The sequence below is a fragment of the Gopherus evgoodei genome, chromosome 3 (genome assembly GCF_007399415.2).
Source record: "Gopherus evgoodei ecotype Sinaloan lineage chromosome 3, rGopEvg1_v1.p, whole genome shotgun sequence".
Lineage (NCBI taxonomy): Eukaryota > Metazoa > Chordata > Testudines > Testudinidae > Gopherus > Gopherus evgoodei.
The window spans coordinates 49430880-49458820 of NC_044324.1; the positions used below are offsets into that span (position 1 = coordinate 49430880).

The following is a 27941-nucleotide window of genomic DNA, read 5'->3' on the forward strand; positions in this document are numbered from 1 at the left end:
GTTCATTGCAAATCCAGAGTTACCCAGCAAAGGTTTTCCTTATATACATCTTTACTGACACCAGCATCCCTGGCTATACATTGCATTACTCATTTCATGATTGGTTTGGTTACTTTTTAGGAACTAATCCCTGTACAGCATGCTCTGTCTGTGCTATTCATGTATGAAGTCTATGTTCTAAGTTTATTTGGTCCATTTTGTCCAGAGTGTTTCTGCTTATCTTAGCTAGACTGACTTCAGCCAAATATTTGTTAAGCCCTTATTTACTCAGTCTTCTGTTCACCTTCCAGGCCCATTCAGAAATAAGGTCTTACCTATGTCAACTTACTCATGTAAAGTTAGGCCTACAAAGAACTGTCTGTAACTCTGTTTGTACAGCACCTGGTGCTCTAGGGCACTATTCTCCATTGGTCCTTAGGCACTACCATAATAGAAATAATAATAATGAAGGATAAATAAGTACCTCAGGTGCATAGCAGTGGTGAATCAGGCCCTTGATCTCCATGTTGCAAACCACAGACCATCTTCTGCACTGACAACCTTCCCTACTGTCTGATTAAAACTGGAGTGGTAGTTCAGTCTTGCTGCTCATTAGGAGTCAACACTCAAAACATGAAATTGAGACAAAGCAATTAATTACAATCAACTAATTTTAGCTATAAGATCAGAGATTATTTCTGTTAGTAACTTGTTTTTGGCTTTTGCACAAAACACTATGGGTTAGAAGAGTTTAGCAATTACAATATATGGTTTTTGATCCCATAATTTGGTGGAGCAGGAGCCCCAGGCCCTGAATATTGCTGGAGCCTGGGCACCACGGGCCCATACAACTCGCCACCCCTGATTGCAGGGAGAGGGGCACAGCATGGTAAGGGAACATTTGTTTCTCAGACTTTCACACTTCAAGGTGAGAAGCTGAGGAAAAGGTCGCTGCCCAATATACTCTGCAGTGGGTGGTTTTTCTCATGGTCATGTTTTCAAATTATGCTTGTGGTGTTTTCCCAAATTAATGCCAGGTTTCTTTTATCTTTTTATTAAAAGTTTTTCCTTTCTATACAGACTCAGTGCTTGTGAGAGGGGAAGTATTGCCTCCTAGAAGTGCCCAGGAGTGGTGTATAATTTTCCCACTTTACTGCGTGGGCCTCAAGCTAGCTCTGTGTTGTATTGTCAAAAGGAACCCCTAGATATTGAACCCAAGAAGGGTTTCATAAATAGTAACACTTCCAGTCTCTGACCAGAAATGCTCCCTGTCCTATTTGCATCCGGTAGTGGTAACACAGACACATGGGCATTGATATAGGTCTGGTTTGGTCGTAAGTAAATGTGCAGGATTCTAGACTGCCCTAGTACTCCTGAATGTTGGTTTACTTACCATGTGTAGTTTGCAAATCTATTGCACATATCTTGTGGAACATACAAATCAGTATAGGGTTCCATTAAAGATCTCTTGCAACCTCCAGCTACTACGATGCTTGATGACCTTGCAAGAATGTCATAAGATCTGCAATCATTTTATATAGTGAATAAAATCATCTGAATATTGTTTCAATACAACAGTGGAATAACAAAATGCACGCAGCAGAATTTAGCAACCTACTAAAAACTTAGCAATTTTTTGTAAAATAAAAACTGTTCATGTGCTGAAAAATTAGAGAATAAGCTACATTTACACTATCTGGTTAATAGATGGAGCCTATTCTAAATGCTATGTATAAAAGCTAGTTTTTATTCAACTGGGCTGAAATTCACTTTACTGCTTAGAGCTTGAGTGCTAATCACTGGTAGCTATGGAGAACCTTATTTGAAGCTCTGCACCAGGTGAATTTCACTCTAGCTGTCACCAGAAAGTGTGCTCTTGGGAACTATTGATCAGGGCCATCTCAGTGTAACACTTGTTGGCATCTAAAATTAATTCTGTAATCATTAAAGGGACAATCTCAGGTTGTTTAAGCCCCAAATTTAGGTTCAGTTAGTAGAAATAAATAAAGAAAATCTAATATGAATAGAAAAATTTTAAAAAAGAACCCGAACACGGCACCATTTTGTCAGGGCATAAGCTACGCAAAGTGAAACTGAAACGAGACTAACTGGGACTCGCCCTGCTCCCCACGCTGGTTCCCAGCCAGTGTCAGCAGGAAGCAGCTCCAGGCAACAGCGAGAGGAGACTCGGTGAGCAGCAAAGCTGGGGGCTGGGTGGAAGGGCCAGGCAGGGAAAGGAGCAGAATGGGGACAGTTCAAGAGTGGGGGAAGCTAATTGGAAACGAAGCAAACTGGGAGAGGCTGCTCTGGAGCCGACCCCTCCCCCCCTTAATGCTTGGGCTCCCAATGCTTCCCAACAACCATCCCTCTCCGGGCGCTCCTGCCCTACCCCAGAGTTAACCTGTGCACTTCTGCCCTCCGTCTTCAAACATCTTCCTACTGACTCGCTCCAGAACCCGGATCCCCACTCACCCCGCCTTCTCCAAGCCCTCCCGCTCTCGCAGGGCACATGGGATAGGCTCCTGCAGCCAGGGGCGGCTCTGTGTATTTTGCCACCCCAATCAGCGCAGTCAGGGGGCTTTCAGCGCGTGTCTGCGGGAGGCTGGCTGGTCCCTTGCCTTTGGCTACCCGCTGCCCTATTGCCGCTGAAAAGGCGGACGGCGGACCTCCCGCAGATACCCCGCCTGACTGCAGCCCTCAAGCGGGTGCCTGGAGCCGCCCCTGACTGCCGATCCCCAGCCGAGGAACACCCAGAGAGGGAAATCCGTGTATGTAACCGCAGAGAAATGTCCCACACCAAGCTGCGCCAAACCTAGCAGCTCTGAATTCAATTAGCAAGACGAGGTCCCCTTCGTATACCACAGTCCAGGCAACACACGTGTGTCTCACACACACACACCCACCCACCCTCCCCCCGTGGGTCTGTCCCTCGGTTCCAGCTCCCACGTTGCTACCCAGCTCAGTGGCTCTAGCTTTGCACGTTACATTTTTTTGCATCCTAGCAGCTGCAGCTGCCCTTTTGCTCAGTGCAACGCGAAACCTGGCTGCAGCAGCAGCAGCGCAGAGTGTGGCCTGACCCCGCTCCTGCCTTGCAGAATTTAGCTCCAAGGAAAACTGAGTGCCGGCCGGCGGAGGGTATTTGGGCCGGTGGGGGGTATTTGGTGGTCCACTTCCACAGCCGGGGAGGGAGCGACGGTTTACTTCAGGGAGAAGCAAAGGGGCAGGAGAAGCGATAGGTAACATTCTCCCGCGTGCGGGTGTCTCTTCTTGCTGTGGTGAGAAGCTGGGGCTCAAGGCTGTTGCAGCTGCTTCTGCAAAGGAAGAAGCAGCCAGAACTTCACTATTTTAAACGCAGTCTGCAGATCGCTGCGGTTGGAAGCACAGAGCAAAGCACAGAGGCTGCGGGGAGAGAGTGCAGAGCAACTGAAGCTGGCCAGCCACTAAGAAGTAGGAAGCAAAAGGTGCTGTGTGGAGAAGGGCTTTATTAACTACAGCACCCACTTTAGTGTTTAGGGTCGGTGTAGGAGAACCTGCATATGGTTATTTCTTTGTTGTTTCCCGTCCTGTACTGATTCATTTGCAAATATTTTCTGTGTGTTGCACTGGTCCTTCTTGTGTGGAGGAGGAAGTGGGGATTAGACAGCGTTAACTGAGTGCTGGTTTGAGTTCAATGCTGAGAAAACATCCTACTTCTATCACAGAAAACCAAACACCCCTGCCTGGCTCCTTCCCCTTCTCCGAGGCCTGGACCCCACTCCCTTCTGTCATAAACAGATAGCTAAGGGTTAACGTCTCTTTCACCTGGAAAGAAGTAATCTGAAACACCTGACCAGAGGACCAATCAGGAAACAAGACTTTTCAGGTCTGGGTGGAGGGAAGGTTGTGTCTCAGTTCATTGTCTTGTGCCTATCTCCCTCTCGGCTATGGGAAGGATTTCTCTATTTCCTGCTTTCTAATCTTCTGTTTCCAAGTTGTGAGATCATAATACAATAGGGGTTATTGTTTTTTTCTTTTGTGTTTACATGGTATAGTTGCTGGAATGCTTTGAATTGTATTTTTTTTTAATAAGGCTGTTTATTCATATTTCTTTTAAGCAATTGACCCTGTATTTGTCACCTTGATACAGAGAGACCATTTTTATGTATTTTTCTTTCTTTTTACATAAAGCTTTCTTTTTAAGACCTGTTGGAGTTTTTCTTTAGTGGGGAACTCCAGGGAATTAAGTCTGTGCTCACCAGGGAATTGGTGGGAGGAAGAAGTCAGGGGGCAATCTGTGTGTGTTAGATTTACTAGCCTGACTTTGCATTCTCTCTGAGTGAGGGGGGAAGAGAGATTAGCTCTCGGTACTTCTGTTTTCCAAGGCTGGAAATGGGGAGGGTGGAATCCCTCTGTTTAGATTCGCGGAGCTTGTTTCTGTGTATCTCTCCAGGAACACCTGGAGCGGGGAAGGGAAAAGGTTTATTTCCCTTTGTGGTGAGACTCAAGGGATTTGGGTCCTGGGGTCCCCAGGGAAGGTTTGGGTGGTGGCAGCTTTACCAGGTCCAAGCTGGTACCTAAGCTTGGAGGTTTTCATGCTAACCCCCATATTTTGGACGCTAAGGTCCAAATCTGGGACTAGGTTATGATACCTCCATCCTCCCTCCCTCCAGTAAGCCCTTGCTCTCCCCCACCCTTGCTCACTCACTCATTTTCACAGGGCTGGGGCAGGGGGTTAGGGTGCAGGAGAGGGTGAGGGCTCCGGCTGGTGGGTGGGCTCTGGGGTGGAGCTGGAGATGAGGACTTTGGGTTGCAGGAAGTTGCTCTACGCTGGGGAGTGGGGCTGAGGAGTTTGGGAGGGGAGTGAGGGCTCTGTCTGGGGGTGCGGGCGTTGTGATGGGGCTGGGAATGAGGGGTTAGGAGTTTGGGAGGAGGCTCCAGGACTGGCGCCAAGGGGTTTGGAGTGCAGGAGTGGGTGCGGGTGCAGAGTCTGGGCAGTGCTGACCTCAGGTAGCCCAGGCAATTCCCGTGCGACTCCCAGGAAGCGGCTGGCATGTCCCTCTGGCTCCTATGCAGAAGGAGATGCAGAGCTGGCACTTGGGGTGGCGTTTGCGGGAAGGGGCAGTACACAAAGTCCCCCTGGCTGCCCCTCCACCTAGGAGCTGGAGGGATATTCTACTGCTTCCCGGGAGCTGCATAGAGCCAGGCATGGAGCCTGCCTGCCCCGCTGTGGCCAACCAGATTTTTAGCAGCTTGGTCAGCTGTGCAGTCCAGCGGTGCCAGGCTCCCTTTTCAACCGGGCATTCTGTTTGAAAACCAGACGCCTGGCAACCCTATTTCCAGGAGAGAGGCTATTTCTTGAAGTCAGGGGAATTTCACACAGCGTGGATGTAACTGTGCTGGTGCTGAGAGGAGGGGCTGGGTTGGAGGGTATTTTGCTTCCTCTATCTTTCTCTGTGGGGAGTTGAGAGAGGAAGGTTTCTGGGACTTTCTGTTAACATCAGTGTAAACTATGATGATGTTAATGGCCTGATTCCTACCTCCCTGTACATTGTGTAGTTGAATACATCTGTGAGTGTAAAGTGCTACCAAAATTAGAATTCTTAACTCTCCCACTGGTCCAAGATGCAAGGCAGTGGGAGGGAAAGGCCAGTGGAATTACTGGGGTGTAAAGGAGAGCACAATCAGACCCTCTGAGAATATAAATAAGCAATATTCCTTTGCTCTCTAGCTATTAGGATGCCATCATTTTTTTTCTGTTTTTCATTCTATTGAGGAGTAGGGAAGGAAGGCAGACATCTCTGTAGAAGATTTTTACTTATTTTGCTAACAATGGCTCCTCTTCTATCTCCTACCAGAGTTCCCAGTCAGACTGTGTTAAATTAGTTCTTCCCCTGGTCATAATGACGGGCTGTGCTATGTCCAGCAGTCATGGCAATCTAGTCTAATGCATCAGCAAAATGGACTTGTGACATGGATGTTTTAAAATAAAGAAGAAAGAAAATGTTCATCTTCTTTAAACCACCTCTTGTGGAAAAAGTTTTAATTAACCTTGTGCCCCCAAGCTTGAAAATTCTAGGCTATACAATTAATAATAGCTATGATGCTGAAGAGGCAATAGGGAAGTTGTTTCTGTATGTTCTACCCTCTTAGTTAGCTTCAGGAATAATAAACCTTTTAAAAAGGTTCTGAAGTTGACTGTGCAATTCTATTCACAAGATGATCCTTTAAGCCCTTTCTCATGCAAGTACTCCCATTTTCTAGGGTGTCTGATATTCCCATTTGCTAGCAAAACAACATTGTTGAGATTCCATCTGAGATCTTTTCCATTTGACTTATGCGGAACACTTTTTCCAGTTCTGGGAAAACACTTTATCCAGTTCTCTGGAATCCAAAAACTCAGTTCAAATATAGGCGTGTCACTGAGGTTTCTTTACTGATATTTTAGAAAGCTGCATCTGAGGTGATCAGGTCAGGTGTAGTGGGGTAGGTTAGGGAGCATCACAACTCCAGAGTACATACCAGTAGTTATAAATCAGATTATATACATGTTCCAAAAGAGACTAACATATGTGTATTATGTTCTACACTGTATCACAGGCTTTATGATTGGCTTGTTAATTGTGTGAACCAGGCCCTGTATAGATCATGAGTATGGATACGATTTTGTCACGGTAAAATTAAGCCAAATTCGCAGAACAGTCATGGTAAAAATGTACGAAATCAGGTTATGGTCACAGCGGGGCTGAAGCCTGAGCCGTACTGCACAGGGCTGAGAGCTGAAGCCTGAACCTTGCCACACTGGGGAGAGGAACGCACAGACAGAGCCCTGCCAAAGTCACGGAGATCTGTTAAAGTCATGAATCAGTGATCAAACTGTAGCCTTCATCATGAGCTGTCCGTGCACTACAAACAGTGCTAGAAAGCAAAGCTGCAGCTGCAAGCTTATCATACTTTACTCATTTTCTGACTATTTCTTCATCTACTTGCTATTTATTATTTACAGGGCACTTGTGAATTCATGCTTTGTCCATTTTCCATTTGTCCTGTTTCCTTATTTCTGTTTTTCTTTGTGCATGCAAGGCATACAAATGTGCTCACCTATGAGGCTGCATACATAGTTAAAACACCTCACAGAAGAGAGAACTGTAAGAAGCAGGGCTCTCTTTTTGTACACTTCGAAAAGTTTTAATTTTTCATAATATGACAATGCAGAAAAAGGTTAAAAAGTTCTAATTATAACAGACAAAAAGTATGCACTTGTATGTAGCAAAAGTTCTGTTAATATAAACATAATAAAGAAGAATGTTTACACTATTACTGATTTTCTTTTTACTAGACAAAATAATAGTGTGTGTGTACATGTACTGTAGAGATAGGGCTCAATTCTCATTTACATTTAGGCCACATTTTTCTGCTCCAACAGTTCCTGGCTCCTTTATACTTCCAGGCAGTATAAAGTGGCCTTAATGTAACTGAGAAGGAGGCCCGTAGTGGCTGGTTTGTTGCAGCTTTAATCTGTGTCCTGTAAACTGGGCGTGTACATTTGATTCCTAAAGATTCATAGATTCCTAAAAACTCATGTCTATGTTGCCTTTTAAAACTAGTGGCAGAGAGGCTCAGAGCCCAAAGCTTATGCTATGGTGCTAAACCAGTGGTGGGCAATCTGTGGCCTGCGGGCCACACGCGGCCTGTCAGGGTAATCTGCTGGTGGGCCGTGAGACAATATTTACATTGACCGTCTGCAGGCACAGGCACCCACAGCTCCCAGTGACCACGGTTTGCCATTCCCAGCCAATGGCTGGTGCGGGGAGCTCTCAAACTCACCCCTTCCATGGATTTCAGAACCCAAGATCCAATTGGAGCCCAAACATCTACACTGCTGTTTTTTAGCACTGTAGCAGGAGCCTGAGTCTGTAGCACAGTAGTGCGAACCTGAGTTTGTACATCAGGGCGCAGAGACTCACTGCTGTGGGTTTTAAAATACTGTGTGGACATATCCAGAGGGCTCTACAGGTGAAAAATGAAGGTTCAGTGATGCTTAAACATGCTGTTAAAGAATTGTAAGCCTCAGCTGAGTTTGTTTTTCTCCCTTTAACACTAGCCTCCTTCATTTATGTCCATAGGAATTGTTTCTGTTCACACCTGAAATGTTAACTTTGTTAGAAGTAAAAAACATTGGTCATAAAACAAATTTCAAGTGTTCTGTGAGGAAGGTGTGGGGGAGAATGATCTTGGCAGATAAGCTGGTAAAGGATTGTTTTAAAAATGCGTTGTCAGTAGTGTTAGCAAAACATTTCAGCCAGAGGGGCTTCTGAGGAATGATTTATAAAGGCAAATGAAGCCTTGAAGAAGCTAAAGAATAGTGTTTAGTCTACATAAAAACCAGTAAGGAAAATGAGAAGGAAAATGTATTATATTTTTACGTAACTAGGGAACCAAAGGTGAATGTTTTGTGACTGTAACATCCATTGCCATTAATAGTTCTGGAAGTAAGGAAACAGGGAGTCTCTCTCTATAGCTCATCTTCATTTTTATGTACCTGGTTGAGACCCTGAAGGTCAGTTATCAGTAGGGTGACCAAACAGCAAGTGTGAAAAATTGGTACAGGAGGTGGGGGTCAGTAGGAGCCTCTATAAGAAAAAGACCCAAAAATCAGGACTGTCCCTATAAAATCAGGACATCTGGTCACCCTAATTATCAGCCTTGACCAGGTTTTTTTATGTCAGTTCTAAACTGTTGGGAAATACTAGTGGAAACAGTACCACATGCTAAACTGTAGCGAAACTAACGAGCTTTGGTAAATGGGGAGATCACATATACACCCACATACAACCATTCGCTGCAAGGATTTATTTATTGATTTTATTTTATTTATTTGCAGATGGGTTTATGCTCAGTGTAACAGCCCAGGCTCTGTAGTCTGTGTGAGTAAGAAGCTTCAGACTCCTTCCAGATATTTTGAAGTATAGAAGAAGAAATGAATCTTGCAAATGATGGTGCAACGTTCAGTGCCCTTTATGACTGGGACTATGTTCTGTGGGAAGTTCGTTTGAAGTTACTAGCAGCTGGTTTTTTCAGCTACCTGGGAGTATTTCTTCTAGCTCACTGGCTGTCCTCATGGATCAGTGCCAGTTATCGCACTTCATCAGCAAAGCAGAAGATCTTCTGGAATATGGATATCACACGTGGCCTGTTTGCAGTTCAAAGTTGTGGAGCTGGGTTGTGGGCCTTGCTTATAGATCCAGTTTTTCAAGCTGACCAAGTGTATGCACAGCAAAAGTGGAGCTGGTTTCATTGCTTAATAGCCGCTGGGTACTTCTTGTTTGAAAATGTAGTTTTTCATGTGTCTAACATTGTTTTCAGGATATTTGATGTGTTCAATGTAGTTCATCATTTATTTGCCTTTGGTGGACTTCTTGGTCTGATAATTAACATAAAGTCTGGACACTATTTACCCCTGATGGGACTGCTACTTGAGATGAACAATCCTTCATACTGCATATCCTCTATTCTTGCAAGGGTAAGAACTTCTGTATTAATTATGGGAGAAAGAAATTTCCCTCATAATCCTGATATTGCCTCCTCCTCAAAACAAATCAGCGAACAAAGAAATATTGACCTCTAAAATGTCCGATTGGTTCTAGGGTCAAGAAATACATTTTTCTTCCAAACTTAAAGTGGTGTAACCATTGGAATCCTTAATTATAACACCCTACCAATAATTAACTGTTGTCTAGAAAATCTTTTGACTTTTTTTACCCATTTTGTAGCAAAGAAACAAAAAGAAAGAAATGTTAAGAAACTAGTTTACAGACTCACTAGTTGGGATCTAGTGCACAGGAGCAAAGATTAGGTGATTAAACTCTATTTTTAAAAGATTTATTATTAAAGACTGAAAATAGTAACGTGAGAATGGCTGATCAGCTCCAACAAGCTTAATATAGACCATTACATATTTGCTGGAGATTAAAAATATGTCTGTGTTCACACACAAATGAGTGTTTATGTACATTATGTATATTCTATGGCTGCAGAGAGAGAGAATAGCCTTGAAGAGAGCTGCCATGCTTGTAGGGAGAGAAGAAATCAGCCCTGCTTCCCAAACCATAATCTGTTCCAAAGAGTATGTCTTAGAGTTTTAAATTTAAATCCTAAAGTATGCCAACTCTTTAGAACTACAGTCACAAGTCCTGGCACTATCCTCTCAGCGCTTCGCATGTAGATGCTAGAGCAGTTTGAGAGTCATGGTATACCTGAGTGGTGTTTGCCAAAACTTCCCAGATCCTACTGACCCTTGTGCATGTTTGTGACATATGCTTTATTTTGATTGTTTTCATCCATCGTCAGCTGGCTGCTTCTGAGTGATGCTAGACAAATTCTGCTAGACAAAAGGTGCTATAGAAATGTGCAATCTTGTAGCATTCTAGAGAAAAAATGATTGAGAGAATGTTTGTATGGCAGTTTACACTGAACACAGCTGGAAAACTAAATATGTCTCATTTCTAGAAAACACTGACTGCCTTATGTTGAAGCTGCAATTTTCATTTCTCTTTCTTTGTTGTTGTTTCTTCCAGATTGGCTGTGCTCATACCCTTTTTTGGAAGGCAAACCAATGGGTAAATATTCATATGCTTCACTGCCGCATGGTCCTTATTTATCACATGTGGTGGGTGTGTATTTCCCATTGGAATGACGTGGTGGAAAATCTGGGACTTCCCTATTTTATTGTTTTTTTCATGGGGTTAAGTACACTTACATTAATACTTAATCCATACTGGACATTCAAAACGACTCAGCGGCTTTTTGGTCCAGTTGAAAGGAAATTTCCAAATACAGCAATGAAAAATGCATCCTGTGAAAATTTAAATAGTGAAACATTCCAAAAGAAGAGGATATAGTTCTGCAAGAGCTATTAGGGTTTCAGTAAAATATTGCCAGGAGAAAATGGTGCAGGTTTACGAGCAAGTCCATGAAAATAGAATTGCTTACAAGAAGTCTATGAATATATTGATCTGTTTGCAGTTTGCTATCAGTGTACTATACTCATTTATCAAAAGTATTTTAAAATTGTTCTAGTCTATCTTTAAAATATACATACACTCTTTGACTCAGTCAGGATTGATGCCAGTAATTTTAGTCTGGGAGCATAATGCCAGACTGGCGTAAGATATTGAACCTGTTGGTTAGCAAATATGGGCCCAGGCAAAAGTAAATATCACATCTGTAAAGTTCCAGCATGGAGCTCAGGTCGACCTGGTTATAGGGACCTTACAACAAGGACATCACACAGAGAGCCAAAGTGAGTGAGTGATGAGTGAGTAAATGTGGGGTGATCTTCATTCGGAACCAGCCCCCAGCCCATTCTAAAACACTAATTAGGTAAAAATTAGTAACCACACCCCCACTGGGTATGCTTTTAAGACATGTGATTCCTTTGAGGAAAGAGAGTATAAGAATCAAGCAAAGTAAATTGCTGTGGTTGGGACTCCTTAACTGATACTTGAAGAAGCAATGCTGCTAGACAGAGTAGCCAGAACTTTGCACCATGGGTCCGATTTGGACTGTGAACGAGAGGAGTCTCAAGGCAGCCAGGTCTTGCCTTGAGGGAATCCGAGACAGACCAGAGGGCTGAGAAGAACAGACCAGGAGAGAAAAAGCCATCTATAAAATTGGTAACCACTTTCTCTGTTTGCCAAGCAGGAACTGCACGATGCTAGCGCAGGGCCAGTTTGTGTATATTTGTGAAAGAGAAACTTGTTAACAGGAATGTATAGCTCTTAATGTATAGCTCTTAATGTCTCACATAGTAGTTGTGTGGTTAATATAACCCTTTACCATTTCTGTAATTCCTTCTCAATAAACTGCTGTGTGTTGCTGTCAAGGTTTTTTCCCCCACTTTGAACTTTAGCGTCCAAAAGTGGGGACCTGCATGGACCCTTCTAAGCTTAATTCCTAGCTTAGATCTGATAACGCTGCCACTAGCCAAAATATAGTGTTTGGCACACTTTCTGTTCCCCCAAAACCTTCCCTGAGGAACTCAAGACCCAAACCCCTTGTGTCTTAAAACAAGGAGAAATAAACCATTCCCCCTCCTTTTCTCCCTCCCAGACTTTCCCCTCCCTGGGTTACCCTGAGAGGCTACACTGATCCAAACTCCTTGGATCTTAAAACAGAGAGGAATTAACCTTGCCCCCCCCTTTAATCCCTGGTGAGTTCAGACCCAAACCCCTGGGTCTTAAAAAACAAGGGAAAAATCAGTCAGGTTCTTAACAAAGAAAGCTTTTAATTAAAGAAAAAAAAAGTTAAAATTATCTCTGTAAAATCAGGATGGTGAATGCTTACAGGGTATTCAGATTCATATAGACTAGAGGGACTTCTCCCGCCAGCCTGAGATTCAAAGTTACAGCAAACAGAGGTAAAAATCCTTCCAGCAAAATACACATTTACAAGTTAAGAAAACAAACATAAGACTATCTGCCTTTTCTAGCTAGTACTTACTATTTTGAAACATGAGAGACTGATTCAGAGAGATTGGAGAGTCTGGTTGCATGACTGGTTCCTCTTTTTCCGCAAGAGCAAACAACCCCCAAAACAAAAAACACAAACAAAGACTTCCCTCCACCAAGATTTGAAAGTATCTTGTCCCCCAATTGATCCTCTGGTCAGGTGTCAGCCAGGTTTACTGAGCTTCTTAACCCTTTACAGGTAAAAGAGACATTAACCCTTAACTATCTGTTTATGACAGTTGCAGATAATTACTGTGCAGGATGGATTTGATTTAAATCAAATTGATTTAAAGCAAAATTTAAATCACTAGTCAGGAAGACTCGATTTAATCATGGTTTTCTATCCAAAAGTGCATTATTATTGGTTGTTATAACCTTAATACATATTCTTCCCAAGTCACGGAGATGTAGGTTTTTCATTTTTAGAAGGTACACACTATACATTTTTAAATGGTGATTTATGTTGAAAACTTTTCAGATTAGTTTTACTGCTATATCAGAAAATGAATGATTGTTTGGTTATTTCATTTACCAAAGGTAAATTGGGAAGTGAACTATCTCCAGTTCAACAGGTTAATCATTAATATTTGGAGGATTTTCTTGCCATGCTGTATTAGGAGGAGAACACCACCAGACAGACATTTAAATTGTTTTATTTAAATAAAACAACAATGTTAAGTATTCTGGATTTTTTCTTCAGCAGCAAACATATAATATTTTAACAAAACAAGCATATGTCCCTCGCTTCTCACATTTATCTCCAGACTTCTTCTCCTTGTCCAGATCTATTCTGCCCCCAAAAAACTTCTATTCATCAAACTTTTTGAAACTTTGCACTTTTAGAGAGAGGTAAGAGATTGATTCTGTGTACACAAATTTGCAGAGGGACAATAGGGTTGAAGACTCTTATTTCTCACCTCTATATATTATTTATTTAAAAATATTTTTGCTTTTAACAAGCATGTTAGCTCTGGAGACACAAATCCACAGTCTGAGAACTGCAAAACTAAGCATCTCTGATGGTATCTTCTAGACTGAACATTGAGTCCCATTGTGTAGATAGAAAAATTAACCTAAATAATCTATACAGAAGCCTGTCGATCCCATAAGATTGGGTCCCTAATCCATGAACTATTGGAACTCATTTATAAACTTTTCTTAAACATTACATGAATATATTGTCTCATGCTATAGAATTAGAATTTATAATCCACCTCTAGGAACCTCTGTCTTGCAGTGTCCAGATATGATGGCTGGACACTGCAAGCTTATGAGTTCGTCAATTTAACAAAGAAATTGATATGTACCAGGGTTGTTATCCCAAGGGGAGGCTCTGATAAGCTTCAAACAAAATCCACTGCTTCAGGTAGAATAAACAAATTTATTAACTATAAAAAATAGATGTTAAGTGATTATAAGTCAAAGCACAAGAAGTCAGATTTGGTCAAATGAAATAAAAGCAAAACACATTGTAAGCTGATCTTAACACTTTCAGTGCCCTTACAAACTTAAGATGCTTCTCACCGCAGGCTAGCTGGTTGCCCTTCAGCCAGTCTCTCCCCCTTTGCTCAGCGCTTCAGTCACTTGGTGGTGGTATCTGTAAATGGAGGTGGAAGAGAGATAGCATGGCAAATGTCTCTCTCTTTTATCATGTTCCTTCTTCCATCTTGGCTTTGCCTCCCCGCCCCCTTCAGAGTCAGGTGAGCATTACCTCATCGTAGTCCCAAACTGACCAAGGGAAGCAGGGTGACTCACTCAAGAGTCCAACAGATCCTTTGTTGCTGCCTAGACCCATATCCTTTGTTCCTCTGAGACTGGGCTGGGTTTGTCCCATACATGCTCTGATGAGGTGTGAACTGCCCCTCTGCTCCTGGAGAGTTATGCTGGGCTTGTTTTAAGCCATGAGGACACATTTTCAGCCTCATAATTGTATACATGAAATTACAACCTATAACATTACTATAACAACAATGCTGAGTGCATCATGAGCCTTCTGAAGATACCTGGCATGACAAACTTTTCATTGGATACCACACAATCATATTATAAGGATGAACATGGGGGTGCATGGTGTGCCTCTGAGGTACAGAGTGTCCTCTCTCCCCTTAGTCAGTGACTAACGCTTGTGCAGTAAACTGTCTCAAAGGAAGTTTGTGTTATGGTTCTCTTGGCATCCAGCCATTAAGGCCATGAGGCAGCATGCCTCAGTTTTCCCCTCACCCAGCAAACCAGGTTTGTTATGATTTCTCCGCTGTGGTAAGCTTTAAGTCTGTTTACAGGCATTAATTGAAAAGTAGCATTATCATAAGGTTTAACATCCATGTCAAAATTCTTATCCCTAAAACTTAACATTAGTACCAAAATTTTCATCACAGATGTCGGTTTACAAGTATCTTTATGCAGTGGCGTAGCCAGGTTCTAAGCGTAGGGGGAGCAACCGTAAAAAAGGTGCCCCCACTTGGCTCCTCTGGCCATGCCCCTTGGCTCCTCCCCTGGCCACACCCCCCAGCTCCTCCTGTTTCCCCCCCAGATTAACCCTGGGTTCCAGCTCAGGACTCCTTCCCGGGGATGCAGATATCTCTGTCCCCCCACGATCCTGGGAAAGTCTCTGCTGCCCAGCGTGCTCTGCAGGTGTCCCCCGCTGGGCTGCGCCGCCCGGCCCCACTTGCAGGGTTCCGTCCCCCCCCAGCCCCAGGCTCCAGGCTCCTGCGCCGTCCCAAGGCCCCCCGTTCAGACAGCGAAGCCTGCACCCCTGTCCTGCGGGCCCAGCCCCAGGGAGCCCCTTGCCCGGACCCCCCCCCAGTGCAAGGCTCCAGACCCCTGTAGCTCACCTTCTGTCCTGCTCCGCCGCCTGTCCCTGGCTTGCTCCTGGCGCTCGGTGCACTCCACACAGGGCTCGCCAGCCAGGCAGCCTTAAAGGCACAGGGACCCTTTTGCCTCCCCCTGCCCGCCGCATTAGCAAGGGGGGGAGTGCTTGGCCGCCGAGCCCTGAGCTGCCGCAGGAGGTGGCTGCGGCTATGTTGGGGCCATGCTGAGTGTGGGGTGCAATGGCTGAGGAGCCGGCCCCCTTGCTCCTCCGGCTGCATCTGCCACCCCCCGCCCCCGGCTCCTCTGGCCGTGCTGCCGTCAGGACCAGCCTGGCAGGCGCCGCTTTTTGAAAATGCGCAGAGGGAAAGTGGCTGCTTCCCCTGCACCCCACTAGCTACGCTACTGGAGTGCACCCAAGGGCAACCTTCCAGCCTGTATCCAGCACTCCTTTTATTTTCCAACCATTTGTTCCCCTTCCTCCCTGCCTGGGCCTCTATAATATCAGACCAAAGGGTCCTCAGCATGGTATCAGGGGGATATACCCTCCAGTTTATTTCTATCCCTCTCAAACTCCCTCCCTGTCCCTCTTTAGGGACCCTTCTCACGAGCATCTGCTTGCCCAGGAGGTACAAGGCCTCCTGTGGGTGGGAACCATGGAGGAAGTCCCCTTACATCTAAAAGGGAAAGGTTTTATTCATGCTATTTTAATCCCAAAGGCCAAGGCTACTCTCAACCCGAATATATGAATATTGTTTTAATACAACACTAGGAATAAAAAAAATACAGGCAGCAGAATTTAGCAACCTACTAAAGACTCTAGCAATCTTTTGTAAAATAAAAACTGCTCATGTACAGAATAATCTACATTCCTTCTGGTCAATAGACAGACCTTATTCTAAATGCTAGATATAAAAGCTGATTTATGCTTGTTCAGCAGGGCTGAAATTTACTTTACTTGTTTAAAGCCTGAGTACTAATCACTGGTAGCTAGAGCCTTATTTGAACCCTGCACAAGGTGAATTTCAATCTCTAGCTGTCCCCAGAGAGTATGCTCTTGAAACCTGCTGATTCAGACCATCTCAGTGTCAAACATGTTGGCTTCTAAAGTTCCTAATAATTAAAGGGACAATGTCAGGTAATATAATCCTTAAACATAGGTTCCCTTAGTAGAAATAAATAAAACCTAATATTTATAAGAAACATTAAGATTTTTTTTTTAAAAAAAAGAACAGACATGGCCGCGTTTTTCTAGGGCATGAAAAATCCAAAGTGAAACTGAAACGAGCCTGACCGGGGCTTGGCCCCCTCCCTACTCCAGTTCCCAGCCAGTGTCAGCAGGAAGCAGCTCCAGACAACAGCAAGAAGAGACTCGGTGAGCAGCAAAGCTGGGGGCTGGGCAGAAGGGGCAGGCAGGGAAAGGAGCAGAATGGGGACAGAACTAGAGTGGGGGAAGCTAACTGGAAGCGATGCAAGCTGGGCGACGCTGCTGTAAAACTCTCCTCCCCCACCCCAATAATGCCGAGGTTCTCACCCACCCCTGCCTAGCTGGTCCAGGCTCTTTCACCCACTTCTCCCATCTGACCGCCCCAGTTAACCAATTCTGTTCCACCCTGCCCCTCCAAATAACCCCAGGCATCCTACTCCATGTGCTCCCCGACTCTCTCCAGTACCCAGATCCCCACCGATTTCCCCAGTCCCCCTGCCTTCGGGCTCGCCAACCCCCACCCACCCCTGACTCACCTCCCTGGCCCTGCTTCTTGCAGGGCCCATCCTGCTGCACCCCAACCCGAGTGGGGGAGCACACAGAGATGGAAATCCGTGACTGTGACTGCTGAGAACTGCCCCACACCAAGCTGTGCAAAACCTAGCAGCTGTGATGAAATAAGATGCAGGGCCCCTTCATATAGCACAACCCAGGCACGATAGAGACAACACACGCGTGTGACACACTATTTCTGTGCCAGACACACACACACACACTCGTCCTGCCCACAGCGGGGTATTGGCAGGATCTGTCTGTCGGCTCCAAGTCCTACATTTCTACACAGCTCAGTGGTTCTAGCTGGGCTCAGGCTGGCTTTGCACTGGACATGTTTTGCATCCGACCAGCTGCGCTGCCAATGACAACACACTCCCTCGTGCAGTGTTTTGTCAGGACTCTGTATGGGGGGCGATCACCCTTTCCATCAGTGGAACGCGAAACTTGGCTGCAGTACCAGGACAGAGTGTGGCCTGCCCCGCTCCTTGCACTGCAGAATTAAGCTCCAAGGAGAACTGTGAACAACCCCAGAGTCCGGCTGGCCCGTGCGGGTTATTTGGGGTGCTCCGCTGCCCCCTCCGGGGAGGGAGGGACAGTCGGTTTACTTCAGGCTGAAACAAAGGGTGGGGCAGGAAAAGCCATAAGTAACATTATTGCCTGTGCAGGTGTCTCTTCTTGCCACGGTGCCGAGCTAGGGCTCCAAGATGTTGCATTTCCATTCCAGGGGCAGCTACTTCTGCATCAAAGGTGGAAGAAGCAGCCCGGACTTTTCGGCTGAGTGCAGCTGTTGAATACAAGACAGGAAAGCGCAGAGGCTGTGGGGAGAAACAACTGAAGCAGACCAGCCAGTAAGTAACATACTGGTCCCTCTTGTGAGGAGGAGGAAATGGGGATGAGACAGCATTAACTAACTGCTGGTTTTCTTTAAATGCTGAGAAAACATCCTACTTCTGCTTCCAGGAGAGGCTATTGTATGAAGTCAGGGGAATTTCACACAGAGTGTGAACCACCCTATTTAGAGTGCTGTATGTAACTATGCTGGTGGGGGGGGTGTGTGTGTTTTTCTTTGCCTTTTTTTTTTGTGGGGAGTTGAGAGTGGAAAATTTCTGGGACTTTCTCTTCACACCGTTGTAACTATGCTGACGTTAGTGGCCTGATTCTCCACTACTTTGTATGTTGCCTAGTTATATATAGTAGAATGTCAACAGAGTCAGGAACTGACCCTGCAACCACATATCTCATTTGGAAGGAACTGGAAGTGGGCAATCTGTATTTTAAAGAATCCTTATTGAGGTTGCAGGAAAAAACCATCCCGATGTGTAAGAAGAATAGTAAATATGACAGGCGACCAGCTTGGCTTAACAGTGAAATCCTTGCTGATCTTAAACGCAAAAAAGAAGCTTACAAGAAGTGGAAGCTTGGACAAATGACCAGGGAGGAGTATACAAATATTGCTCAGGAATGCAGGAGTGAAATCAGGAAGGCCAAATCACACTTGGAGTTGCAGCTAGCAAGAGATGTTAAGAGTAACAAGAAGGGTTTCTTCAGATATGTTAGCAACAAGAAGAAAGTCAAGGAAAGTATGGGCCCCTTACTGAATGAGGGAGGCAACCTAGTGACAGGATGTGGAAAAAGCTAATATACTCAATGATTTTTTTGCCTCTGTCTTCACAAACAAGATCAGCTTCCAGACTGCTGCACTGGGCAGCACAGTATGGGGAGAAGGTGACCAGCCCTCTGCGGAGAAAGTGGTTCGGGACTATTTAGAAAAACTGGATGAGCACAAGTCCATGGGGGTGGATGTGCTGCATCCGAGGGTGCTAAAGGAGTTGGCAGATGTGATTGCAGAGCCATTGGCCATTATCTCTGAAAACTCATGGCGAACGAGGGAGGTCCCGGATGACTGGAAAAAGGCTACTGTAGTGCCCATCTTTAAAAAAGGGAAGAAGGAGGATCCGGGGAACTACAGGCCAGTCAGCCTCACCTCAGTCCCTGGAAAAATCATGGAGCAGGTCTTCAAGGAATCAATTCTGAAGCACTTAGAGGAAAGGAAAGTGATCGAGAACAGTCAGCATGGATTCACCAAGGGCAAATCATGCCTGACTAACCTAATTGCCTTCTATGAGGAGATAACTGGGTCTGTGGATGAGGGGAAAGCAGTGGATGTGTTATTCCTTGACTTTAGCAAAGCTTTTGATACGGTCTCCCACAGTATTCTTGCCAGCAAGTTAAAGAAGTATGGGCTGGATGATTGGACTATAAGGTGGACAGAAAGCTGTCTAGATCATCGGGCTCAACGGGTAGTGATCAACGGCTCTGTGTCTAGTTGGCAGCCGGTTTCAAGTGGAGTGCCCCAAGGGTCTGTCCTGGGGCTGGTTTTGTTCAATATCTTCATTAATGATCTGGAGGATGGCGTGGACTGCATTCTCAGCAAGTTTGCAGATGACACTAAACTGGGAAGAGTGGTAGATACGCTGGAGGGTAGGGATAGGATACAGAGGAACCTAGACAAATTAGAGGACTGGGCCAAAAGAAACCTGATGAGGTTCAACAAGGACAAGTGCAGAGTCCTGCGCTTAGGACAGAATAATACCATTCACTGTTACAGACTAGGGACCGAATGGCTAGGAAGCAGTTCTGCAGAAAAGGACCTAGGGGGTTTCAGTGGATGAGAAGCTGGATATGAGTCAACAGTGTGCCCTTGTTGCCAAGAAGGCTAACAGCATTTTGGGCTGTATAAGTAGGGGCATTGCCAGCAGATCGAGGGATGTGCTCATTCCCCTCTATTCGACATTCGTGAGGCCTCATCTGGAGTACTGTGTCCAGTTTTGGGCCCCACACTACAAGAAGGATGTAGAAAAATTGGAAAGAGTCCAGCGGAGGGCAACAAAAATGATTAGGGGGCTGGAGCACATGACTTCTGAGGAGAAGCTGAGGGAACTGGGATTGTTTAGTCTGCAGAAGAGAAGAATGAGGGGAGATTTGATAGCTGCTTTCAACTACCTGAAAGGGGGTTCCAAAGAGGATGGATCTAGACTGTTTTCATTGGTACCTGATGACAGAACAAGGAGTAATGGTCTCAAGTTGCTGTGGGGGAGGTTTAGGTTGGATATTAGGAAAAACTTTTTTATTAGAAGGGTGGTGAAGCATTGGAATGGGTTACCTAGGGAGGTGGTGGAATCTCCTTCCTTAGAGGTTTTTAAGGTAAGGCTTGACAAAGCCCTGGCTGGGATGATTTAATTGGGAATTGGTCCTGCTTTGAGCAGGGGTTTGGATTAGATGACCTCCTGAGGTCCCTTCCAACCCTGATATTCTATGATTATATGATTCTATGAATCTGGCAGCAGCAGAGCCAAAGAAACCCAAGTACACTACAGTACTGTGTTAAATGTGAACTACTGAAAAAAAGGGGGAGATTTAAAAAAAAAAGACTTGACAAGATAAGGAAACTTTCTTTGCTTCTTTCATTTAAATTAAGATGGTTAAAAGCAGCATTTTTCTTCTGCATTGTAAAGTTTCAAAGCTGTAGTAAGTCAATGTTCAGTTGTAAGCTTTTGAAAGAAAAAACATAACGTTTTGTTCAGAGTTATGAACATTTCAGAGTTACGAATGTAATTCTGGCATTCTACTGTATAGCTGTGGAGAGTGAGTGTAAAATGGTACCAAATTAGAATTCTTAACTCTCTCACTGTCTCAGGATGCAAGACAATGGGAAGGAAGGGCCAGTGGAGTTGCTCTGGTATAAAGGAGAGCAGAATCGGGCCCTCTGAGACTATAAATAAGCAATATTCCTTTGCTCTCTAGCTATAAGGCTGCCACCCTCCTTTTCTGTTATTTATTATATTGGGGAGCAGGAAAGGAAGGCATCTCTTTTGTAAGCTTTTTACTTATGCTGCTAACAATCCATATGGCTTCCTCTTCTGCCTCCCACCATAGCTGCCAGTCAAACTGTGTTAAATTAGATATTCTCTGGGCAGTTCTTCCCCTGGCCACATTGTCAGGATGTGCTGTGTCCAGCGATCATGGCAATCTAGTCCAATGCGTCAGCAAAATGGACCTGTGCTCATGGATACTTTAAAACAAAAATATAAGAAAATGTTTAAACCATACTATGTGGAGGAAGTTTTAATTAACTTTATGCCCACAAGCTTAAAAATTTGGGACTATACAATCAATAATAATTGTGATGCTGGGATGGACAATAAGAAGGTTGTTTCTCTATGTCCTTAATTAGCTTCAGGAATAAAAGACCTTTTTACAATGTGGTCTAATTCTGTTCAGAAGTTGACCATGCAGTTTTGTTCACAAGATGATCCTACAAGCCCTTACTCATGCATTTACTAGAACTAGACTATCATTTTGTAGAATTATGTTCTGTTTTTTGGTGTCTGATATTCCAAACTGCAAGCAAAACAACATTGTTGGGATTCCCTCCAAGACCTTTTCCACTCGACTTATCTAGAACACTTCAGTTCTGCAAGAACACTTTTTTATCCATTTCTCTGGAATCTGAAAACTCAGTCCAAATCAGGACTCATCACTAAGTTTTCTCTACTGGCATTTCAGAAATCTGCACCTGAGGTTATCAGGCTCAGGTGTAGTGGGGCAGGTTAGGGTGCATCACAACTCCAAAGTACATTGTTATAAATCAGATTAAATACATATTCTAAAACAGTCTAACACTTGCATTATAGTCTACATTGTATCACATGCTTTATTATTGACTACTAATTCTGTGAAACAGGCCCTGTATGAATCATGAGCTATTCATGTGCTACAAACTACTAGTAAACAAAGCTGCAGCTGCAAGCTTATCACACTTTACTCTTTTTCTATTTCTTTATATACTAGCTACATATTGTTTACAAGACCCCTTGGGAATTCATACTTTGTCCATTGTTAACCTGTTTCCCTTCTTATGTTTTTCTTTTCATCTGTGATGCTGCATGCATAATTAAAACACCTCACAGAAGAGAACTCTAAGGAGGGCTGTCTTTTTTTTTAAAGTTGAAACGTTTATTTATTCTTCATACTATGACTTAATATAGAAAAAGATTTTAAAGTTCTAATTATAACAGGCCAATAGTATATGCTTACGTGTATCAAAGGTCCATTTATGTAAACATATAATAAAGAAGAATATTTATAACATTACTGATTTTCTTTTTTTCCTCGACAAAATAATAAAGTGTGTGTACATACATACTATAGATATAGGGTGCAATTTGCATTGAGGCCTCTGTGACGGGTTGAGTCACAGAGACCCCCTTGGGACTGCCACCTGATGTGCTGAGACTACCACTGAGCCCCTTTTCCCTGGCAGTTTGGGACTTCAGTACCCTGTCTTGTTGAGCCAGACACACTAGCCTGCTGCAGACACAGACCCAGGTCTGAACCATGTCCCCCAAAAGCTGCAGGCTTAACTGAAAACAGCTTAAGAAGTGCTCCTGTCTCTAACACTCAGATACCCAGTTCCCAATGGGATCCAAACCCCAAATAAATCCATTTTACTCTGTATAAAGCTTATACAAGGTAAATGCCTAAATTGTTCACCCTCTATAACACTGATAGAGAGATATGCACAGCTGTTTGCTCCCCCAGGAATTAATTACCTGCTCTGGGTTAATTAATAAGCAAAAAGTGATTTTATTAAATGTAAAAAGTAGGATTTAAGTGGTTCCAAGTAATAACAGACAGAACAAATTAAATTATCAAGCAAAATAAAACAAAAACATGCAAGGTTAAGCCTAATACAGTAGGAAACTAAATGCAGATAAATCTCACCTTCAGAGATGTTCCAATACGCTTCTTTCACAGACAAGAATCCTTCCTAGTCTGGCTCCAGCAATCTCTCACACTCCCGTAGTTACTTTCTTCCAGTTTCTTTCAGGCATCTCTTGGGGTGGAGAGGCTATCTCTTGAGCCAGCTGAAGACAAAATGGAGGGGTTTCCAGGGCCTTATATATTCTTTCTCTTGTGGATGGAAACCCCTTTGTTCTCCTGTGTAAAATCCCCTCAACAAGATGGAGTTTGTAGCCAGCTGGGCAAGTCACATGTCTATGAATGATTCAGCTTTTTGCAGGATGACACCATTGTTTACATGTTAGTTTGAACGTTCTCAGGAAAGCTCAGATGTGGATTGGTGTCTCCCGAAGTCCATTGTCAGCTAAGTGTTTCTTGACTGGGCACTTACAGAGACTAGTTCTTTCTCAAGAAGCTGACCAAATGCTTCAGTGAGGCTACTTAGAATCAAACAAGTACATAGCCAATATTCATAACTTTGAATACAAAAATGATACACACATACAGATAGCATAACCATAACCAGCAAACTACACCCCATTTGGCCTCCTCTATACAGGACCTGGTGCAACCATCGGACCCTGCTTGCAACAATGATCTATATGGTCACAGTTTATGTCAATAATGTCACAGCCACGTTATTCTGTTCCAACAATTCAGGGATCCTTTATACTTCCAGGAAGTGTAAAGTGGCCCTAGTGTAAATGAGAATCAAGCGCAGAGTGGCTGGTTAGTTGCAATTTTGATCTATACCCTGTAAACTGGGCGTGCACATTTGATTCCTAAAAATTCTTAGGGTACGTCTAGTGTGTTTTAAGACCAATGGCAGCGAGTCTTGGAGTCCAAGTCTACAGACTCGGGCTCATGCTATGGTACTAAACAGCACTGTAGACATCGCGGCTCAGGCTCTCAAACTCACCTCCTCTCTGGATTTCAGAATACAAGCTCCAGCCTGAACATCTACACAGCTGTTTTTAGTGCTGTAACGCAAGACTGAGTCTGTAGCATCATGGCACAAACCCGACTGTGTAGATCGGGGCTTGAGACTCACCGTGTAGAGGGCTGTTCAGGTGAAAAATGAAGGTTCAGTGATGCTTAAACATGCTGCTAAAGAATTGCAAGCCTCAGTTGTTGTGGTTTTTTCTCCCTTTAGCACTGGCCCCCTTTGTTTATGTCCATAGGAGTTGTTTCTGTTCACACCTAGAGTGTTAACTTATTTAGAAGTAAAAATCATTGGTCATAAAACAATTGTCAAGTGTTCTGTGAGGAATGGTGGGGGGGGGGAATGCTATTGGCATATAAGTTGGTGAAAGATTGTTTTTAAAATGTGTTGTCAGTATTGTTAGCAAAACACTTCAGCCAGACAGACTTCTTGAAGAATGATTTATAAAGGCAAAGGAAGCCTTGAAGATAAAGAATAGCATGTATTCTACGGATGTAGAAGTAACAGGAAGGACAGAAAAAACTAAGGAAAAAGAATTATATTTTTATATAACTTGAAAACAAAAAGTAAAGGTTTTGTGACTGTAACATCCATTGACACTAATCGTTCTGCCAGCAAGGAAATAAGGAGTTTCCCTCTGTCATCTTCTCTTTTATATACCCAGTAGAGTTCTTGAAGGCTAATTATCAGCCTTGAGTAGGTTTTTTATGTCAGTTCTAAATTGTTTGGAAATATCAGTGGAAAGAGAAACAAACTCTAAACTGTAGTGAAACTAATGAGCTTTCATAAATGGGGAGTGTGTATATATATATGTATGTAAAATACATGCACACAGCCATTCTCTACAAGTCTCTTCTATCTTTTTTTTTTTTAATTGCAGGTGGGTTTCTGCTCCATGTAACAGCAAAGGCCCAGTAACCTCAATATAGACCAATGTCTGCGTGAGAAGCTTCATACTCTCTCCAAATATTTTGAATTATAGAAGAAGAAATGAATCTTGCATATGCTGGTGAAACCTTGAGTGTCATATTTGACTGGGACTATGTTCTGTGGGAAGTTCGTTTGAAGTTAGTAGCAGTTGGATTTTTCATCTACCTGGGTGTATTTATTCTACTTCACTGGTTGGCCTCATGGATCAGTGCCAGTTATCGCACTTTGTCAGCAAAGCAAAAGGTCTTCTCGAATATAGCTATTGCTCGTGGCCTGCTTGGGATTCAGAGTTGTGCAGCTGGGTTGTGGGCCATGCTCATAGATCCAGTTTTCCAAGCTGACAAAGTGTATTCACAACAAAAGTGGAGTTGGTTTCATTGCTTAATAGGCTCTGGCTTCATCTTGTTTGAAAATGTAGTTGTCCATGTGTCTAATATTGTTTTCAGGACATGTGATGTGTTCTTGGTAGTTCATCATTTATTTGCCTTGGGTGGGCTTCTTGGTCTGATATTTAACATAAAGTCTGGACACTATCTGCCCGTGATGGGACTGCTACTTGAGATGAGCACTCCTTCAATCTGCATGTACTCGCTTCTTCTAAGGGTAAGAACTTGCTGTATTAATTGTTGATGATAGAAGTTTCCATTATAAAACTCCCATTGCCTCACCCTCAAAAAAAAAAAATCTGCAAAGAAATATTGGCCTTCAAACTGGGAGATTAGTTCTGGGGTTACAGAAGAATTTTTCTTCCAGACTTGAAGTCCAGGGAATCCTTAATTATAACACCCTAAAATACTTGTTCAATTTTTTTAAAAAAGGGAAGATTTTAAAAATTACTTTACAGACTCACTTGGGATCTAGTGCACAGGACTAAATGTTAAGTGACTAAACTCTATTTTTTAAAGATTTTTTTTGAGTGAAAATAGTAACATGAGAATGTTGGAGCTGATGAGCCAGTCCTAATACAGACCATTACATTTCTCCTGAAGACTAAAGGTTGTGCATGTGTGCTCACATATGAGTGTGTATGTATATTCTATGGATGCAGAGACGGAGAACAGCCTTGAAGAGCTCTTCCATGCTTGTAGGGAGAAAAGAAATCAGCCCTGCTTCCCAAACTGCAATCAGTTCCCAGCAATAAGTTTAGTAGTTTAAGATTAAATTATAAAATATCTGCACTCTTTAGAATTACAGCCACAAGCCCTGGCAGGATCACTTCAGCCCTTCTGCAGTGGTTTTAATGAGACCTTAAACATGGAGATCCTGTCTGTACATCCTAGAGCAGTCAGAGAGTCATGGTTTGCCTGGGTGGTGTTGGCCAAAACTTCCCGGATCTTGCTACTTCCCCTCCACTTTTGTGACATCTGCTTTGTTTTGATTGTTTTCCTCCATCCAACAGGTGGCTGCATCTAAGCTGTATGCACATAGTTTGCAAAGTGGTTTAGAATTCTGCTGGACAGAAAGTTCTATATAAATGTGCAATCTCTAAGCACTCAAGAGAAATATGATGGAGAGAATGTTTGTATGGCAGTTTACCCAACAGACAAGTTTATATCTTATTTCTATATAATATATATCTTATTTCTAAAAAATGCTGACTGCTTTATCTCAAAGGTGCAATCTCATTTCTCTTTCTTTGTTGTTTTCTCTTCAGACTGGCTATGCTAACACCCTTTTATGGAAGGCAAACCAATGGGTACTGATCCATATGCAACACTGCCGCATGGTCCTTATTTATCACATGTGGTGGGTGTGTATTTCCAATTGGAATGATGTAGTGGAAAATCTGGGACTTCCACATTTTATCGTCTTTTTTATGGGGTTAAGTACACTTACAATAATACTTAATCCATACTGGATTTACAGATCGACTCGGCGGCTCTTTGGTCCAGTTGACTGGAATTTTTCATTTTTCACTGCTGTTTTTGGATCCTCTGGAAAACTAAATAGTGAAACATTACAAAAGAAGAGGATATAGTGTTGCAACAGCTGTTGGGATAATAGTAAAGTATGTCCAAAAGAATATGGTGCAGGTTTACTACTGAGTCTATGAAAATAGAATTGCTTACAAGAAGTCTATGAATATATTGATCCCTTTGTAGATTGCTATTAGTGTACTGTACTCATTTATCACAAGTGTTTTTTAAAATTGTTGTTGTCTAGATTTAAAATAGACACACAAAATTTTTGACTCAGGATTCATGTCAGTAACTTCAGTCTGGGAGCATAATGTAATAAAATCTCATTTTGGGGGAACTGGCAAGTTAGTGATAGAAAGGTAAGGGAGGTGTAAGTTGATTTGTAAAAATCCACAGAATAATAGATGTAGTGCATTTTTAGGTTTTGCTAATGTAAAATTGGCGTACTCCTTTAGCAGGGCTTTATCACACTCCCATATGTAAAAGCTCCCATTGACTTCAGCACGAGTTGGATCAAGCCCTTTAGTACCTTGCTGCCATCGGGTTCTGATTGCAGCTTTCATGTGTTGTGTTCTTCACATTGACGTGATTTGTTTGTTAAATCAATTTTTATTCTTACTTACAAAGCCTACCATTATCTAGCACAACAATGCAGAATTCCTTGTATTATAGATTCTAGCCCAAACTCAAGCTCTTTCAGATTGCCAGCTGTGTCCAAGTCCTGTAAATTTTAATTCTTGTACAGTAATTGAGGATTTATATACTGTGTTCTCTCTTTCTAGAACGCTCTAGCGTTGATCTCAGGGAGACTCTCACTTTACATGGATTTAGAAGTCAGTTTAAACTGTCTCCGAAAACACTGAATGTAGTTGGGTTCGTTGTACAACAAAGCATGTTTGGATGATATGCTATCTTTGGCTTTTTGCATAAATCAGTATTTTGTTGAATAATTATAATTTGTGTGACTCTTCCAATCTCTGTTTTACTGATGAAATGGCTGCTGCTTCGCTGTTCAACATTTTTCTATTGTAGCCTTGCAGTGATGAAATAAGTTTTACAATGTATGTACTAAAGTATCATTCTGTGACAATGTTTTATTATATAACTTCATGTTCAGCAACTGAGAACAACCCAAATATAAATTTCTCATATTAACCCTGTTTATAAAGGAATAGGTAAAAAACTGCACACTTTGAATGTATTACAGATTCTTAATATCAATGCAGCTTCACAGTGTTTGTCTTGTGTACAAGTGATTAAAATGCGCCGCTTTGAGCTTATTCCTTCAGTCTGTGTATTGTATGTCTCAGCTGTGT

At 43.1% G+C, this 27941-nt stretch overlaps 2 protein-coding genes across 5 annotated transcripts; both read left to right on the forward strand.

Moving 5' to 3' along the window:
- The first annotated feature begins 2093 nt into the window (after nt 1–2093).
- On the forward strand, nt 2094–11839 carry LOC115648245 (protein CLN8-like). 2 transcript variants are annotated; one of them, XM_030555556.1, is made up of 3 exons: nt 2094–2169; nt 8840–9478; nt 10533–11839. In XM_030555556.1, the coding sequence occupies exons 2-3, from the start codon at nt 8936–8938 to the stop codon at nt 10854–10856; spliced, it is 867 nt and encodes a 288-aa protein (XP_030411416.1). In that variant the 5' UTR covers nt 2094–2169; nt 8840–8935; the 3' UTR covers nt 10857–11839. The 2 variants fall into 2 exon arrangements, with proteins under 2 accessions (XP_030411416.1, XP_030411417.1); XM_030555557.1 differs by lacking the exon at nt 2094–2169 and adding an exon at nt 3824–3841.
- Nucleotides 2131–27888, forward strand: LOC115648243 (protein CLN8-like). 3 transcript variants are annotated; one of them, XM_030555554.1, is made up of 4 exons: nt 16505–16644; nt 17697–17879; nt 24657–25309; nt 26361–27888. In XM_030555554.1, the coding sequence occupies exons 3-4, from the start codon at nt 24767–24769 to the stop codon at nt 26682–26684; spliced, it is 867 nt and encodes a 288-aa protein (XP_030411414.1). In that variant the 5' UTR covers nt 16505–16644; nt 17697–17879; nt 24657–24766; the 3' UTR covers nt 26685–27888. The 3 variants fall into 3 exon arrangements, with proteins under 3 accessions (XP_030411415.1, XP_030411414.1, XP_030411413.1); XM_030555553.1 differs by having other exon boundaries at nt 17756–17879; XM_030555555.1 differs by lacking the exons at nt 16505–16644; nt 17697–17879 and adding an exon at nt 2131–2169.
- The last annotated feature ends 53 nt before the right edge of the window (nt 27889–27941 follow it).